Source organism: Anser cygnoides, chromosome Z, assembly GCF_040182565.1.
Source record: "Anser cygnoides isolate HZ-2024a breed goose chromosome Z, Taihu_goose_T2T_genome, whole genome shotgun sequence".
NCBI lineage: Eukaryota > Metazoa > Chordata > Aves > Anseriformes > Anatidae > Anser > Anser cygnoides.
In genome coordinates, this window is record NC_089912.1 from 64,008,058 (window position 1) to 64,023,063 (window position 15,006).

General features: G+C 40.7%; 1 protein-coding gene across 3 annotated transcripts in view; it reads left to right on the forward strand.

Moving 5' to 3' along the window:
- LOC106048543 (protein unc-13 homolog B) overlaps positions 1–15,006 on the forward strand; it is a 212,313-nt gene that overhangs the window by 49,987 nt on the left and 147,320 nt on the right. For all 3 annotated transcript variants that reach the window (XM_048053930.2, XM_066987693.1, XM_048053933.2), the window contains exon 8: positions 14,679–14,901. In XM_048053930.2, the coding sequence (XP_047909887.1) occupies positions 14,679–14,901 (223 nt within the window). The remainder of the gene's footprint in view (positions 1–14,678; positions 14,902–15,006) is intronic.

The following is a 15,006-nucleotide window of genomic DNA, read 5'->3' on the forward strand; positions in this document are numbered from 1 at the left end:
GAACCATAATTCTTAATTTCCTGATACCTCCTTGTTGGATAACTGCAGCATCCTCATATTGGATTTTACCCACAAGCTGAAATTGAATGTGAATTAAAAAGAAAGCAAATTTTTACTGTCTGGAGTTTCACTGTAAATAAAGCATTGAAAAAAATGTTATTTGATTACTTAGAGCTTATTGACTCAAGTTATTTACTGTTGTAGGTATAGATCTATTTTCCTTGAATGCTCAAGATCATTTCTGGCAATGTAAAAGGCCATTATAATTCATAAGTGAGTTACTCTGTCAGTATTTTAAGTGCATCTCTGATTTGGAGCAGACGGCAGTGCAAATGAGGATGAGAAAGGTACTCAATAATATTGGGGAGAATATCTGACTGTCTTGGTTAATATCAGTTATTGGAAATACTGCCCTTTACCTTTTTTGGGGGGAGTTTAGAAGTCCGGTGGAGAGCTTGTTTGTTCAGTATGATTCTGAGAGAAGATAATCTAACTGCTCCTGAATGAACCAGTTATGCCTGTCCTGTTATCTTCGTCTGATAATCTTTCTGAGAATGCAGAGAAGGGAGGATAAAGCGTATACTTTTCTTCTGTTTCCTGGAGCCTGTGCTGTTGCTCTTTTCACAGTTAGGCCCTGATAGACCATAGCACATTGTAGTTCTGTCTTGTGTGTCTTTTGCTCTGTAAAATGCCCATCTACCATGGCTGTGGTTTTTATTTTCTCTTTTTTTTTTTTCAGAAGAGGTAAATTTGTTCTCTGTCTCTGGATTGTGAGTTGATGCAACAAGGAAAGAAGTAACTGCTCTGATTCACAGTCATGTCAGCAAAAACAACCAGACCTAGCCTGTCCTTGATCTGCCAGCAGATCAGAGAGAAAGGAACAACACAGCATCTAGTTCAGGAGAATAAAAAGGAACCCTAAATACAATCTGGAATGAGTGTGTGCATGCAGGGAAAAAAAAAATCCTACAGCTTTGTTGTTGATGCATAAGCAGCTTTTTAACGACTAAATAGCTGACAAAATGTTTTATACACAGTATAGGGTGTCGTTTGAGACCAAATCAATGTGCTGATGACTCTTCTTTCCCACTAATTTTAAAAGAAGTCTACTGCAAAATGTGTGAGGCAAATTTCTGTTAGTGTCTTCATAATTAATTCTGTTTTAAAGGCACTGAAGGTTCACTTTGAGAGTTTTTGTAGCTGATGTCCACTAGTTCTCTTTTTAGGAGCTCAGATTCCACTGATGCATCAGGAAGGCTTATATATTCCTCCGCGTGAACCGGCTCCAATGCTGAGATTACAGTGCTTTCCATAGCACTGATGAGGATCTCTTGTCTGCTAAAAAATGTTTTAATACAAACAAACAAACAAACTCTTCTCTCTTCTCTCTGCCTTGCCCCTGCTCCTCAGCCAGCCTGATACACCTGCACTGATTTTTACCTTGTGTTTAGGGTGCTGTACTGTGGTTGCTAACATCTTTTGCCATCAGTAGCAATTAAAGTGCCATTGAGTTAGAGCTATCAAAACCTACTGCTAGGATTTCAGCAGCACTGGTGGTACAGTTATGGCAGAGGTGGTGGCACTGAGTTCACAGGCTGGGGCAGGCTGTGGATCCAAGACAGCTGGGTAGAGCTCTTGCTTAAAGAGCTGTGTTGGCAGGATATGCGTTGCAGCTTGTTTTCACAGAGTGAAATCAATAGCCATCCAAGCTTACATGTGCACTCATTCAAGCATATCGTCTTGAGCTGGCGTTGAATGCTATGGTTTATTCTAATCAGAGCATACATTGGCTGCTATCCACCAGTGTTCAACTGGTCAAACTGACCCTGTGGCAGTGAATGTGATGAATTGACGTTCTGGTAAGAGATTTTTTCCTAACAAGTAACAATATAATTTAAAAAAAAAATATCTATACCAGGCTATCAAGGCTAGGCAGTATCAAAATGCTTTTAAACAAGGCATGCCTTAACCATTTAAGTTGTTCACAGAGGTGCATGATCTGTAGTGTTATAGTGGCAGGCAGCATAGTGTGCTGCAGTTGCTGGGAAATACTGCTCTCCTTGTTGTAGATATATATGCTGCACATCTATATTTTTGCAAGGTTGTTTTTTTTTTTTCTGAAGTTACTAGCCTGCTTCTGCATTTAGAAACAACAGAGGTCTGCAGCTACCCATGGCGTCTCTAGACAAGGCTCGTTTGGGAAGAGTACTGAAGAGGTCAGTGACCATTTTAGTCTTCTCAAGGGCGGGTGACACTGAAGATCCTGCTGCAGTCATTGAAAAGGTGTTATGGATAGCTAGTAAAACCACTGGCTGCAGTGCAAACAGTAAGCCTTATAACAATCCTCAAAAAATGGTCAGTAAAATTCAAAACAGGACACATCAATGACTTTTCAAATTAAGCTAGGCAAAGAAAAACTTCTCTTGTCTGTACAAGTGAAACCATTGTATGAGCTGTGGTGTGATGATTTAGCTGATGGGCTGGGAAAACAGCATTCCTTGGGCTCTCTGCTTCTGGGTGACTGACAACTCCTGTTTCTCATTGTTTAGGATAAATCCCATCTGGGAGACTAATCTTCTTGTGGCTTTGCAGTTCTCAGTGCCTGTTCTGGCTGCGGAAGGGTGATAGGTGTGCTCAAAGGAAAGCAGATTCGAGGTCTTGCTCTAAAATGTCTGCCTGCATATTTAGGCTAAAGCTGCTACTTCAGGATTGAATGTGTCTAAGGAAAAGTATTCAGCAAATGAAGGTTAAAAATACTGGCTGTATTAGAAGACTGTACAGTAACAAAGTTTGACCTACTTCTGAACTCTGGAGGAGAGCAGCTCTGTGGCTTTGCTGCTGATCCTGCAGATATACTTAGGTAGTTGTTTTCCTAGAGTACGTGCTGTGTTCTGAAAGGTTTTGACAAGGAAATGAAGCTTTGACTTTTAAATAAGCCCCAACTCTTCCTGAAATGCTGGAACATTTAAATAAGCCTCAAACCTCTTCCTGAAATGATGAACACTAACAGTGACATGTTTCTTTATAAGCAGTGATCAAAAAAGTAAATGCTCAGTTAATCACATAGGTTTCATAATTTGTTTAGTGCTTTTCATGGATGCTTCTTTTTTTTCCTGCTGGGATTTTTTAATGGATTCTGAAATGTCGTTAGTCATCCTTTAGTGTCATAGCAATAACAGAAAATTAATCTGAAATTTATAACCACTTGTTTTCTAAATTTAATGATACTAAACTGATACAAAATTATTGCTCTGCTTTATACGGAAGCCATAAATGTGTCCTTGAATGTGTCCTTGAGCAATGAGTCTTGAGATTGAAAATCATAAGGAAAAAGGCACCAAATCTTCTATCTCTGCTGCTGTGTAACATTCTATTAGTCTTTGCTTTATGTACGTAGGTATTGCTAGATAATCAACTGTAGTCTAAACTTGTATCTCAAGGAGGATACAAACCCTTTGTTGGTTCTTTTGCTTACTACATCTCAGCCAAATAACCTGTGTGACTCGGTAGCCCAGAAACTTGAAAGACATGGCAGGTCTGTTAGGTATTTGTGCAGTGGTAGAAATGTTACAGGTTTTCCACTGTAGCTGAAATTGACGGTCACTCCGTGTGATTCTTTTGTCTGTATTTCTTAATGAGTTGCACAAGCTTGTAATAACTTCGTGGATACCCTTGATGATGTGATCGTTATCTAAGCCCTGCTTAAATTCTCATCTCTGTCTGATTTTGTTTAGCTATGGTAAAGCCGGCCATAAGGGCCATTTAATTTAGTGAAATTAAAGTACTCCAAAATTTCAGCATAAACTTGAGTGCCGAACTGCAGTAAAGTGTGGTCGAAAGCATGGAGTACTGAGCAGGGAGGAGAAGCTGTAGTACTGTAGTGCTTGTCCTTGTCCCTGTCAACTGCTAGTTCATCTTCCTCCTGTGCTTTTTCATCTCCTGTTGTGCAAAGGTCTTCTCCCTCATTTGTGGTGTTCCAAAACTGAACTGGAAAAGGTGATGATTGGTATGAAACCCTCTCAGTTATTCTGCTTACTGAAAACCTGACCTGGCTCTAACATGCTGTTTAATGGTTACTTTCTATTTTAGACCCTTATTCATTAAAATGGTATGTGTGTAACTTGGGATGTATATCAAATACTGGAATTAAGTACATTTCTATAGACTCTGAAATCTGCGTATATTGTGTGGAGGGCCTTAGTGAAGGGGAAGGGGATATATTAAATCTAGAAGAAAGATCTGCCCAGTACCTGCCCAGCTCTGTTTGTATTCTATAAACAGTGTTTTATCAGCACCAAGGATATTGTAATTTCCTGAGCTCATTTTGCTTTTATGAACATGTTTAGATGCTCTCTTTTCTTCACTCAGCATGGAATAAAAGAGGAGAATTAAGTAATTTATCAGCATGTAAGAAGTGGACAGCAGTAAACAATAATGTTCTGATGGGTGTAGTACAGCCCAGCCACTCTTGGAGACTTGTAAACAGCAGTGAAACAAAATGGCATGCAGGAAATCAAATTAGACTGCATTAAAAACTTGGAATATTCTGCTTTTCTACAGTGTCCCTGCTGATCCAGGCTTGACAGTGTGAAGTAGGGAGGAGGAGTTCCTCCTTGAATAGTTGCATAATTGAGGCACAGAGTGAGCATATGTTATGTTCAGCTAACTGTGGGAACTTAAATGTATTTTATAAAATGTGTTAATGACAGGAATGTTGTAGCATCCAAGGCACCAGGCTGCTGGCATCGCTTAGTCCTTAATTGGAGGTTTATATGAAACCTCATTTTTGAATACTGAAGCTTGTGAATGCAAAATAATGTGATAACTGAGACATGCAGTGTTGGTGTTTAAGAGCACACAAAGTAACTAGTCTGCTTTGTCTGTATTGTGTATACCAGTGTTAATATATTTTGTTGCTGTATGTTTTTAGAATTGCAGCTTTCCATTTTCTATCTGTCTAGACTTCTTGGTGTTTTCAATTCAGATTTGGACAGGCTTAAATTTGTTCCCAAACGTGATCTGGAAGGTCCTTTTTTCTTCACAAAATGAGGTTATTCATATATTTTTTCTACGAAGCATGAAAACAACTTGAAAAGGCTAAAAAGAAATTCTGTTTTCATTAACCTTCAAAATATCAAGACTGTCAACCCAGGTCTTCTGTGATTATACTGAGGGACTGAGATATATACTGTTAGCTCCTGAATCTTAAATGAAGCGGCATATGTGTTGAATCTTTAATAAACTCATCTTTTATCCAAAATGTTAGATGCTGAAGTGAAGTGGGTGTTAGTAAAAACAAACAAAAGTGGAGTTTTGAGATTCTGGCTGGGAAAATCCCCTAGCCTCTCTTGGTGCATGTCTTTTTCCTTGCTCCTGCAGCGTTGTCTTTCTAGGTAGTTTCTAGCTGTAGCATGACCCAGCTTCTCAACATGAGAACACTTGGGAGGTAAGGAGCTGGTTTCTAAACGAAGCTGCTCTTCTCTCTCTGCTACCCCACTTGCCATCAGCTGCTATGTCTTACACATTGAAATAATAGTCTCTAATCTGCTTTTGTCTGGGGGATGTTTGTATTGTACGGGAGGAACTTGGTAAGGTAGAGAGGTAAGTAGCTGACTCAGGGACGTCACTGTCAGTTTGAGGACTTTCTTCTATGGCAGATGGTAATATTTCTCCTCCAAGGACAGACCTCATCTCTGGGGCATGTTTTCAGTTCTTAGTGGTTTTCTCCTTGCTGCATTTTGAAACTGTGAATAGTGTTGTGCCAGCCACCTAGACAGTAGCTGTTAATGAAACAAGGACAAGGAATGGTCGGAGCTGGTTTCAGGAATCAGTATTTGTGTTACCAGAAACTTGTTCATTCTGTGCAGGTTAGTATTTTGTCCTGAGGGAGTGAGGCTGTCAGTCTAGGATTTTTATCTTTGGGAAAAGCTGCAGGACAGGTAAGCTCCACTTCTGCTGTAGTATTCCAGTCTGCATAACTGGTTTTGGAAATGTTTAGTATCTTCTTTTTTTTTTTTTTCCTCCAGTTGCTTTGGGATGTTTCATGTGCATTTATTTGTGCATTATGAAATGGTTTTTGGTAGCGTGTAGTCTGAGTGCAATAATGTTGTGCTTCTGCAGAGTTTTGCTGGATCTTTTAAAGTAATCTAGGCTGCAAATGTTTGAACACTGGCTTCCTTTGACTCCTGCTGTTTACCTGAGATAGGAACTTTCTGATGGCAGAAGATGCTGAGGTTGTTCTCCTGTGTGCTAGTGGCTTCAGCTAGCTGTTCAGGAATGAGAAAGAGATACACCATTATCTGACTTACATATTAATACGAAGTCATCGTCCTTTACATGAACTATTTGTGACAGCAAATTAAAGCTCAGTGCAGAGCTCTATCTACTACTTGTTCTTTCTCATCAGCCCTCTCCCCATGCCTTCTCTGATGCTTCTGCCCTTGCTGCCTCTTGCTTCTGTACCCTTTCTTCTGGTTGCCTCCCCATCCCATCTCTTCTTGCTTCATGTGCTTTAGAATCACAGAAACACAAGGTTGGAAAGGACCTACAAGATCATCTAGGCCAACAGTCCTCCTATCACCAATACTACCCACTAAGCTACTAAATTATATCTCTTTACTTCTTTTCTTTGCCAGCTTGGCTGTGTGTTCTTTCTCCTCTTATTTTTCCCCTGGAAAAGACTCAGGCCTCTGTCAAAACTGATCATTAGGCAATCTGTGGATTTCTGTTGCTGTAAAAACCAGTCTGAGATGATAGCTGTGTGGTCAGGGTCATGTAAACACTGTCTGGTGGATCCTGGCAGGCTTTTGGTGTGTCTGGGTACATCTCCATGTTGTCAGCGTGTGACAGGCTCAGAAGAGTTGTCCGAGTGGTGGCTTGTTGCACTTGTTGCTTCTCTGGTCCACAGCAGCATTTGTGATGCCTCAGATTATAGTCTGCTAGTGCTCTGCTCTATAGACTTTGTTTTTTCTCCCTTGTTTAGAGAGCTTCATTTAGAGAGCAATTTCAGCAAAAAGCAAGAAATAGCCCACTCGAACTTTGTGCTGCCTGCATGTGAAGGATTTGTATTTATTTATTACTGTACTTACATATCAACACTCCTGCAAACATTCCTTTTTACACTCTATCTTCCAGAAATGTTTGTTCTGAGACTTTTCTTTGGAGTTGCAAGTTGCATGCATACTGCCAAATTGCTTTGAGGGGTCAGTATACATAATAGTTTGTTGGATTACCACCCTCGTTCTGAGGTGTCACCCTGCGATGACCACATGGATATTGAAAAGCCATAACTTGGTTGTCTTACCAACTTATGTTAAGCTTTAGCGTGAATTTGTTGTCACCTTTGATTTTAATGTGGAGAGATCTGCTGACTGTTGTAAAATTTGTGTGATTTTTTGCATCCATAAGGTGCTGTGAGGGCTGTAAGTTCTGCAAGGTCGTTCATGCTAGTATTACTGGTGTGGTGCTTTCAGTGCTGAGTTACCTTTGTTCTGGAAAAGGGACACAAGCTGAAACATGAAACAACTTTTGCCACTTGACTTGCACTGTTAAAACTAGAATTCAGGTATGGCTCTTACCTGGACTCTGCTTTCTGGGACGTTCTGTCTGTAATCATGATAATTTGTGTACTAGGAAAGACAGTGTTTAACTGCTTATGCTGAATAGTGTGTTGATAAATGTTTTGTCTATATGTGTTACTAAATGCATGTTTTCTTAGTAATCCATACGGTTTACAGTGGTCTTAATTTTTACTTACTTTTTACTCAATTTTTAGTCTTAAACACACTGGACAGTGAACAGTAAATCCCAGAATGAACTTCATGTTGTATTTATAAATAAAAAAATATTGGTTTCAAGCTCACAATCTATAAAGCATTTTAAATACTTGAAAAGTATGCTTGTGGTTTGCTTTTCTAAGCTTTCTTTTTCCATTCCTATTCTTTGCTGCCATTTGTGTTACATGCAGGCAACTGGAGTTATTTCGGATGGGGAGAGCAGCTGAGTACGTAACGGTTTAACTTATTGCAAGTTTCCTGATCCTATAATGATGCAGCATGCTTCAGTATGAGGAAACTGGGAATATTCATGCATATAGAAAATCTATTCCGTTGTATTTTCTTTCACTGAATCATCATGTTTGTGTGGATGGCTGTCCATTCTTTTTTTCCCCCCCACTGTTTAGTTTTGTTTTGGCTGAACTGCTTGTGCTTTTACTGGGATTTGAGGAGAAGACAGCAGAATTGGAATATTCCCCTTTTCCTGTGAAAATGATTCTGGTTTCTGCTTGTACACATTCTTGTGTTGGTCTTCATACTCGTGGAGCCTAAGTCCATGTTTGAAGTAACTGAAAAACACAAGGGAATCAGAAGTGACTGTTTTAGTAAAATGTGAAGAAACGTTGGAAGTGATCACAGAAATTCCAAAGACTGCAGATAGGAGCAAATCTGAAAGTGGAAACGGCTGGCAGGCACTAGTGAGGCAGGAGGGCAGCACCTACTGTAGCATGTTCGAGCTCAGTGAGACAATGTCATGGCAAAAGTGGTATGGCTTTTCTTTAACAAGTGCTCACCAGCCTTGGAAAGGTAAAACTTAGATACCGCAGCTGTCAGTGATCTGTAAAACTGATTCATCACACCAGTGAGTCTTCAGGTGCAGAAGTTTTGCAGAGGCCCCACAACCCAAGGTTTTTGTTAATTTGCCCAGAAAACATGTATGAAGCATGTTTACTTTCTGGAATTCCCACAGGTTGCAACAGGCAAAGCTTCTGCTTAAGCTACAGTGCATGGCTTCTACTGCCTGTAGGACCTGCAAGGATTGGTATTTCAATCTTAAAATGAAGGTGTCTGCTCCCGGTGTCAAAACAAAGAGTGAGTCTGTTGCTGAGGGGAGCATGCAAAGAGCGATGACTGCAGCTGCTGCCAGCAGGGAGGTGATTCTGCCTGATGCTTTTCTGCTTTAGACATAATGGAATTTGGAAAGGGCAATCTAATACAGGCAAATAATTTAAATAAGGTGTCCAGCTAATGTTACAGTGTATTTCACTAATTATATTTTTTTCGCTTTAACCTGTAAACAGCTAAATAAGGTAAAATCATGGATCTGTTCTGAATTTTAAAGTCTTCCTTCCACCAGTGACTTTCCTCTTTCCTCTCCCACACGTCTTGTCCTCCTTGTTCTCTTGTCTGTGATCAAACCAGAAATTCTTTAGGCATCAACAATGTTGAATGACTTCCTAATGCTGTCAGTGTTGGATGTCTCAATTGTGTGGGGTTATTCTCAGAAGTGTGATAAGTGAGCATTAGCTAAACTTCTGTCACCAATTTTGTGCTTGGGGGAAATGAGGATGCTTAGATGCTGGTCTTTCAGAGATTTAGGGGAGTTGTGTACAGAGTATGTCACCTGTTTCTCTGGGGTGCTGGTGTGTGTTTTATTATTATATTTTTTCTTTTAAAGAGCCTTGTACTTCTTCCATCTCTCGTCCTTCTTCCCCCTCATCCTTGCTGTGCTGTCCTCCTTGAAATCATGTTAGCATCCTTTTAGGGAGGCTTGGGTGAGCATTGATGATGCTTCCAAGCCAAATCCATTAGCTTGGCACTGTCATGAAAAATACAGCTGTCAATTTGCAACAGCAACTGGAAAGGAACTGGCAGAAACAGCATGATGGTACCAGGAAGACTTTCTCCTATCAGGAACTTCTTGCAAGAAAAGTGCTGCAGTCCAGAGCCATGCTGGTTGGACAGAGGGCATTTTGGCAAAGGGACGTCTTGTGCTGCTGACCTGGTTTAATTTTAAGAAAAGCATAGACATAAAGAAGTAGGGTAAATATTCAAGACATGCTTTGCACTTCAAACTGTCAGTCCAGTTCTTGACTATTGACTGTTTCAGCAGCAGAAACTGTTTTTAAGTGGGAAAAACAAGGTTATGAAAGCCCTCAGTGTGAAGTCTGAATATAGCAAACTAGCTGTCTTAAAATTATCTAGATTTGAAATTTATTTTAAGTGTTGAAGGCAATAGGATGAACTAATAACCTGTAAAGTTGCACTGAAATCATTACTGAAAATCTGTTTGTGTTTTCAGTATGGAGAGCTATAGATGAGTCTCAGAAAAATGCCTTAGTGTCCTTTTGTTACAACCCCCTCACTCTCCCTATTTACTTCAGTAGTCCTCTTTAACCTTCCATGCATTTTAATTATAAGATTTCAGAAAGGCTGCACGGTTGTCAGAAGTGACTGATGGTTCAGTAGACAATGGAGTATCAGGTTCTGAGACTTGATTAAGGAAAGAAGTTGTAAGAAGCTTTTATAAAACCAATTTAAATGGATGCAGAGTGGGGAAGGTGAGTTGCAAATGCCCTGGTGTGGAGCTGACAGATCTGTTCTGGACTTGGAACAAGTCATGTATTCAGTTAGTATGCTGTCTTTTACCTTGTTCTTATAAAAATACACAAAAGTTGGGAGAAGCTTAGTGGCTTATTTTGGAGAAAAAGTGGGGTTTTGGGATACAGAACCTGGCATGAACATCCTTCTTCCTGAGTACCTGAGCGTGGTGCATTTACTGCTTTTATTCAAGTTTTTACTCAAGCTTGTGAAGCATTTCTAAGTTTGGGAATTGGACCCCCGCTCTCAGTGGCTGTTGACACATAATTGCTAGAAATTTCAGCTGAATGCAGCCTTTTGAGAGGAACTTGGGCTGCACATTGGGACCTTAAGAAACTGTGAAAGTGCATCCCTCCAGCCACCTGTGATAATTTTACTGTTAACTTTCTTTCCTGTCTTGAAGCTTGATGTAAAGAAAGTTGTGAGGTTAAATGTGACTAGTAGACCTGGCATGACACGACTGCTCAAAGTGGTTTTGATATCAATATATTAAAGCTATACGTATTCCGCCCTGCAGCAGTGGAATAATAACTTCTGGAGGCAGGAGAGGAATAAGAAGGTTTCCAGGAAGCAGCTTGTGTTGGAGAAGAGGATTCCCTGAACACATCTCCTTTCCGTGTTTTCCCCAATCTTTGTAAAATCCTACTTTGTGATGTGACTGTGCAATAGGTTTTCTTATGCTGCCTATATGCATGAATATTCAGTTACTTAACATAAACAGCATGCTCCTTGCCCTGCCATTCAGCCTTACTCCCCACTCTCTAGACAGTGGGTCCAGTGATGAAGAATCTGTTTTCATCCCTTGGAAGCTTTTCCGTATGTGTGAAATTTCTCGAAGTGGGACAAAACAATTACTAACTTTGTGGTGTTTGTTATGTGTCTTGTTATGAATTAACTGATCTTCAGAGACTGAGGTCAAGTTACAACTGTCCTTTTGGCTTGGTGTACCATCTATGTGAAGAAGACAGTATCACACCATGTGTGTTGTGATGGATATTTTGCTGAAGTGTGGGTTGTAAGGCCCAATTTTCCTTCCCTCGCCTCCTCCTTTTGAAGGGATATGGTATACACAAAGCTGCTTCTGCAAGTTCTTGTCAGGCTCTTGTTTAATAAAATTGAAGTGTCAAGTATGTTAATGAATGGGATTGGCACCGTATACAGACACTTTGCAACACACTTTCTTGCAGGGATAATGTGTGTTGTACGCCACATATGGGCCAGGTTTTGGTGCTCTTAATCAGGCTAAGCAATGCCTTCATTTGTGAACATTTCCGTTAAATAAAGTGAGATTGCTCATAAGGTAGGTGCAGTTCAGTGTGACTAAGTTTCTGGTGTTGGCCCTTATTTATGAATCAGTTCCTGCTGAGGATTTCTGCCTGGTACTAACAGCTATAGATACTGCAGGTGCATGGGACGTACATAGGAGAAACCATGTGTTCCTGCCTCATTGATGGTATGGTAGCTGGAGCCTTTCATCCTTTAAACTTGTCTTCAGGGAGACATTTTGTGTGATGACCTGAATGAGACTTCCTTGTGCTATACACCAGTAAGAAATTCTGGTGCCAACTTTAATAATCATACATGCTGCAAATGTTTGATTAACATTCGACATCTATTTTTAGATGTTGCTTAGAGATACTGTAGTTGATAGGGAAATCTTCTGAGACACGATGTATATTACCTTTCCTATAAAAAAGAGCAGAAAGAAGATCAGCCAGAGACAGTGTCCCAGTGGAGTGAAGAATTTTACCTGCCATGACGTTCATGTCGTGTTTAGGTGGGTAGTAGAAGGTTAGCTGGTGCTCAGCTGGTTGTTGGCAGCCACTGAAGTGCATTAAGCAGGACTGAAACTGTGGCCTTACAGTCACTTCAAAGTGTTGTAAGCATTGGCTCCTGCAGAAAGTGGTCATCCAGCTGCCAAATGGTCATCCGATGGGATACCCTGCCACTTTCCTTGTGCTGTCCCTGTGAGAACTGGGTCAAGAACCTATCTTAGGCTGGAAAAAAAACCCCTTCCACAATCCAGAAGGGTTTTGGTGTAGGGTGCTGCTCACTGCTTAGGGACAAGATGCTAGAGCCAGCACAAAACAGGCAGGAACGTGAGGCCATGGGTTAGGGTTAGGGGATTGCCTCCTGCAGCAGCTGTCTACATTTATTGGAGCTGTGGGCTTCTACTGACTGTTTCCAAGCTCCGTGGAGAAAACTGGTGAGACAATTGGTTAATGGGGCCCACTAGTACGGAGGTGGGATGTGATGACTGGATAATAAGTCCAGATAGTGCTTCTGCTACTGTCTGGTCGGGGAATTTGGAAATCCTTGAGCCAACAGCTGGTCTGAGTTACTCATCCAGAGAAGCTGTGCTTTGCTTCCTGCTGGTCTGCATGACGACCGTGATCATGCAAGTCTTACCACATCTTGGTAGTAAGTTTGGCCCAGTAGTAGTGAATTTCTGGATTTACTACTGTTTTGATGCAGATAATAGTACTGTGGATTTGTATTTGCTACAAGAATAATTATTTTTTGTATAATTTGTAATTACTTTACAAAAGTAATTATTGTACATTAGACAGTGATGGCTCAAGTGTTCAACAACGAGACTGCTCATCTAAGTAATAGCTCATTATCCTTCAGAGGGTGGTGTGTGCCTTGTGGTCTACCAGTACATCACTTCTTGCTCCACAAAGTGGACATGTTATGCTTTTCAAAGGGGTCTGGCATTTCAAATCCTTTTTGCGCACCATTTCTTCAACATTTTTTCTAAACACTGAACTGTATTAAAATTGATGGACGTTGCACTTTTAATAAAGCTGAATAAAGCAGTATATGATTGCTCTTCATTTTTATTCAATTGACTAGAGACTGACAAGAACTACGCAGAATTTAGGCTACTAAAAAGCAGGAGGCTTATCTCTGTTTTTAGTGTGGACAATCAAATTGAATTGACTGTAGTTAAGAGGGTACAGCCAGGCTTATTCAAGCAGCTCGTAGATTGCAGGTATGTTTTCTATTGGGGTTGTTTTCTACTTTTCCATCCACTTTAGGACATTGAAGTAACCTGTGGGTGGGAAGGAACAGAAAATTTAGCTAAGAATGCACTTTACCTCAGATGAAACAAAATGGGAATTGAATTAGCGGGGTGGAAATCACCGCTGGAAGAAAAAAGGCATTCCCTGACTGTGCATCCTATTTGCAGCAGTGTAAACTTTTTTAGAGGATCTGGCATGAAAACAGCACTCTCACTCCATTGCTTAGCCTCAGGGTGAATGGCTGTGTAGGCCACAGACCGTTGAGTAACTTACCACAGGGGGGCATGAATTTGATTGTCCTTTTTAAACAGGCTGGTGGTGGCGGATAGAGTGAATAATGGCTATTTTTTGTTTTCCTTTGTTTCAAGCATGTTAATGGTGCACTCCACTGATGTACAGGGACGTGTGTGCGAATTTCATTTTGAGCTTGCAAAGATAACCTTGCATTCTGCACAGCCAAACACAGCTGTAGACCAGTGTCGCATTTTTGAAACCTTTCCTCTGTTCTCTTTTTCTGAAGGGTTAGCAAGCAAAGTGCCTCTCCAGAGAGAGGGATCCATGGGAAGGGAGCTTTTTCCTTTGTGAAGGTTATCATTAGTGTTCGCTACTAAATTTAACAGGCTAATGTACCTGGGTGTGTTAAATGCAGCATTTTTCCCCTGTAAGAGCTAGTAATTGTATATAGGCAGGGCTGCTCTCCCAGTCCTGATTTCCATGCTGACTGCCTTGAATTTCTTAGTTTTTCATTAGTTTCTCTTAACTTAAGCTATGACCTTTACCAAAAAAACATGTTTTAAATGAAAAATCCAAAGTTCTAGAACAGTGGTTAAGGCTGCTGAGAGGAGAGAAAGCATTACAGCTAAAAGGAATAAAAGTTTCCAAGAAAGAGCTCCTTTCCATAAGGAAATATTTTTCCCCAGCATCTAAAAGTTCATTTTGGCAGTAGCAAAGAACCTGTAAGTTTTGATGTTGAGTTGTTTTTGATTTGTTTATTTTGTTCTGCTCTGTTTTTTATAAAAAATGTTTTAATCTGCCTGTTAGCAAAGACTAAAGAGAAAAATCCTATGATAGGAAGAGTGAAAGGAAGGTGAGGAGGCAATTGCTGGAGTTCCTTGGTGCATACTGAGGGAACCAGAGTTTATAACCAGCTACCAGGTGGATGACCATCCTTTGCAGACATAGCCTTTTGTTGTAGGTTTTTAAAAACTAAATCAGCTTCACTGTCCCAGCGAAGCAACTTTAAAGAGCTATGCCCTTAACTACTTCTGTTTCTTAGCCTTTGAAGATGCTGACAGTGCTGTGGATGATCGAGACAGTGACTATCGCAGCGAGACCAGTAACAGCATTCCTCCTCCGTACCACACCACTGCACAGCCCAATGCCTCTGTGCACCAGTTCACTGTACCATCACGCCTGCAGCAACAAGGAGTCTTGCGGGAATCCTGTGCTGACTCCCTACAAAATTATGACCTGGATTATCGTGAGCATGTGGCCATCAGGTGAGTGAGGCCTTCTGGGCAGCTTTTCTTTTCCCATTACTCTTCCACAGCAGAACCTGAAGGTGCTGTGCTAGCAGAGGAGGGCAGCAGAATGGCTCTGAAAGG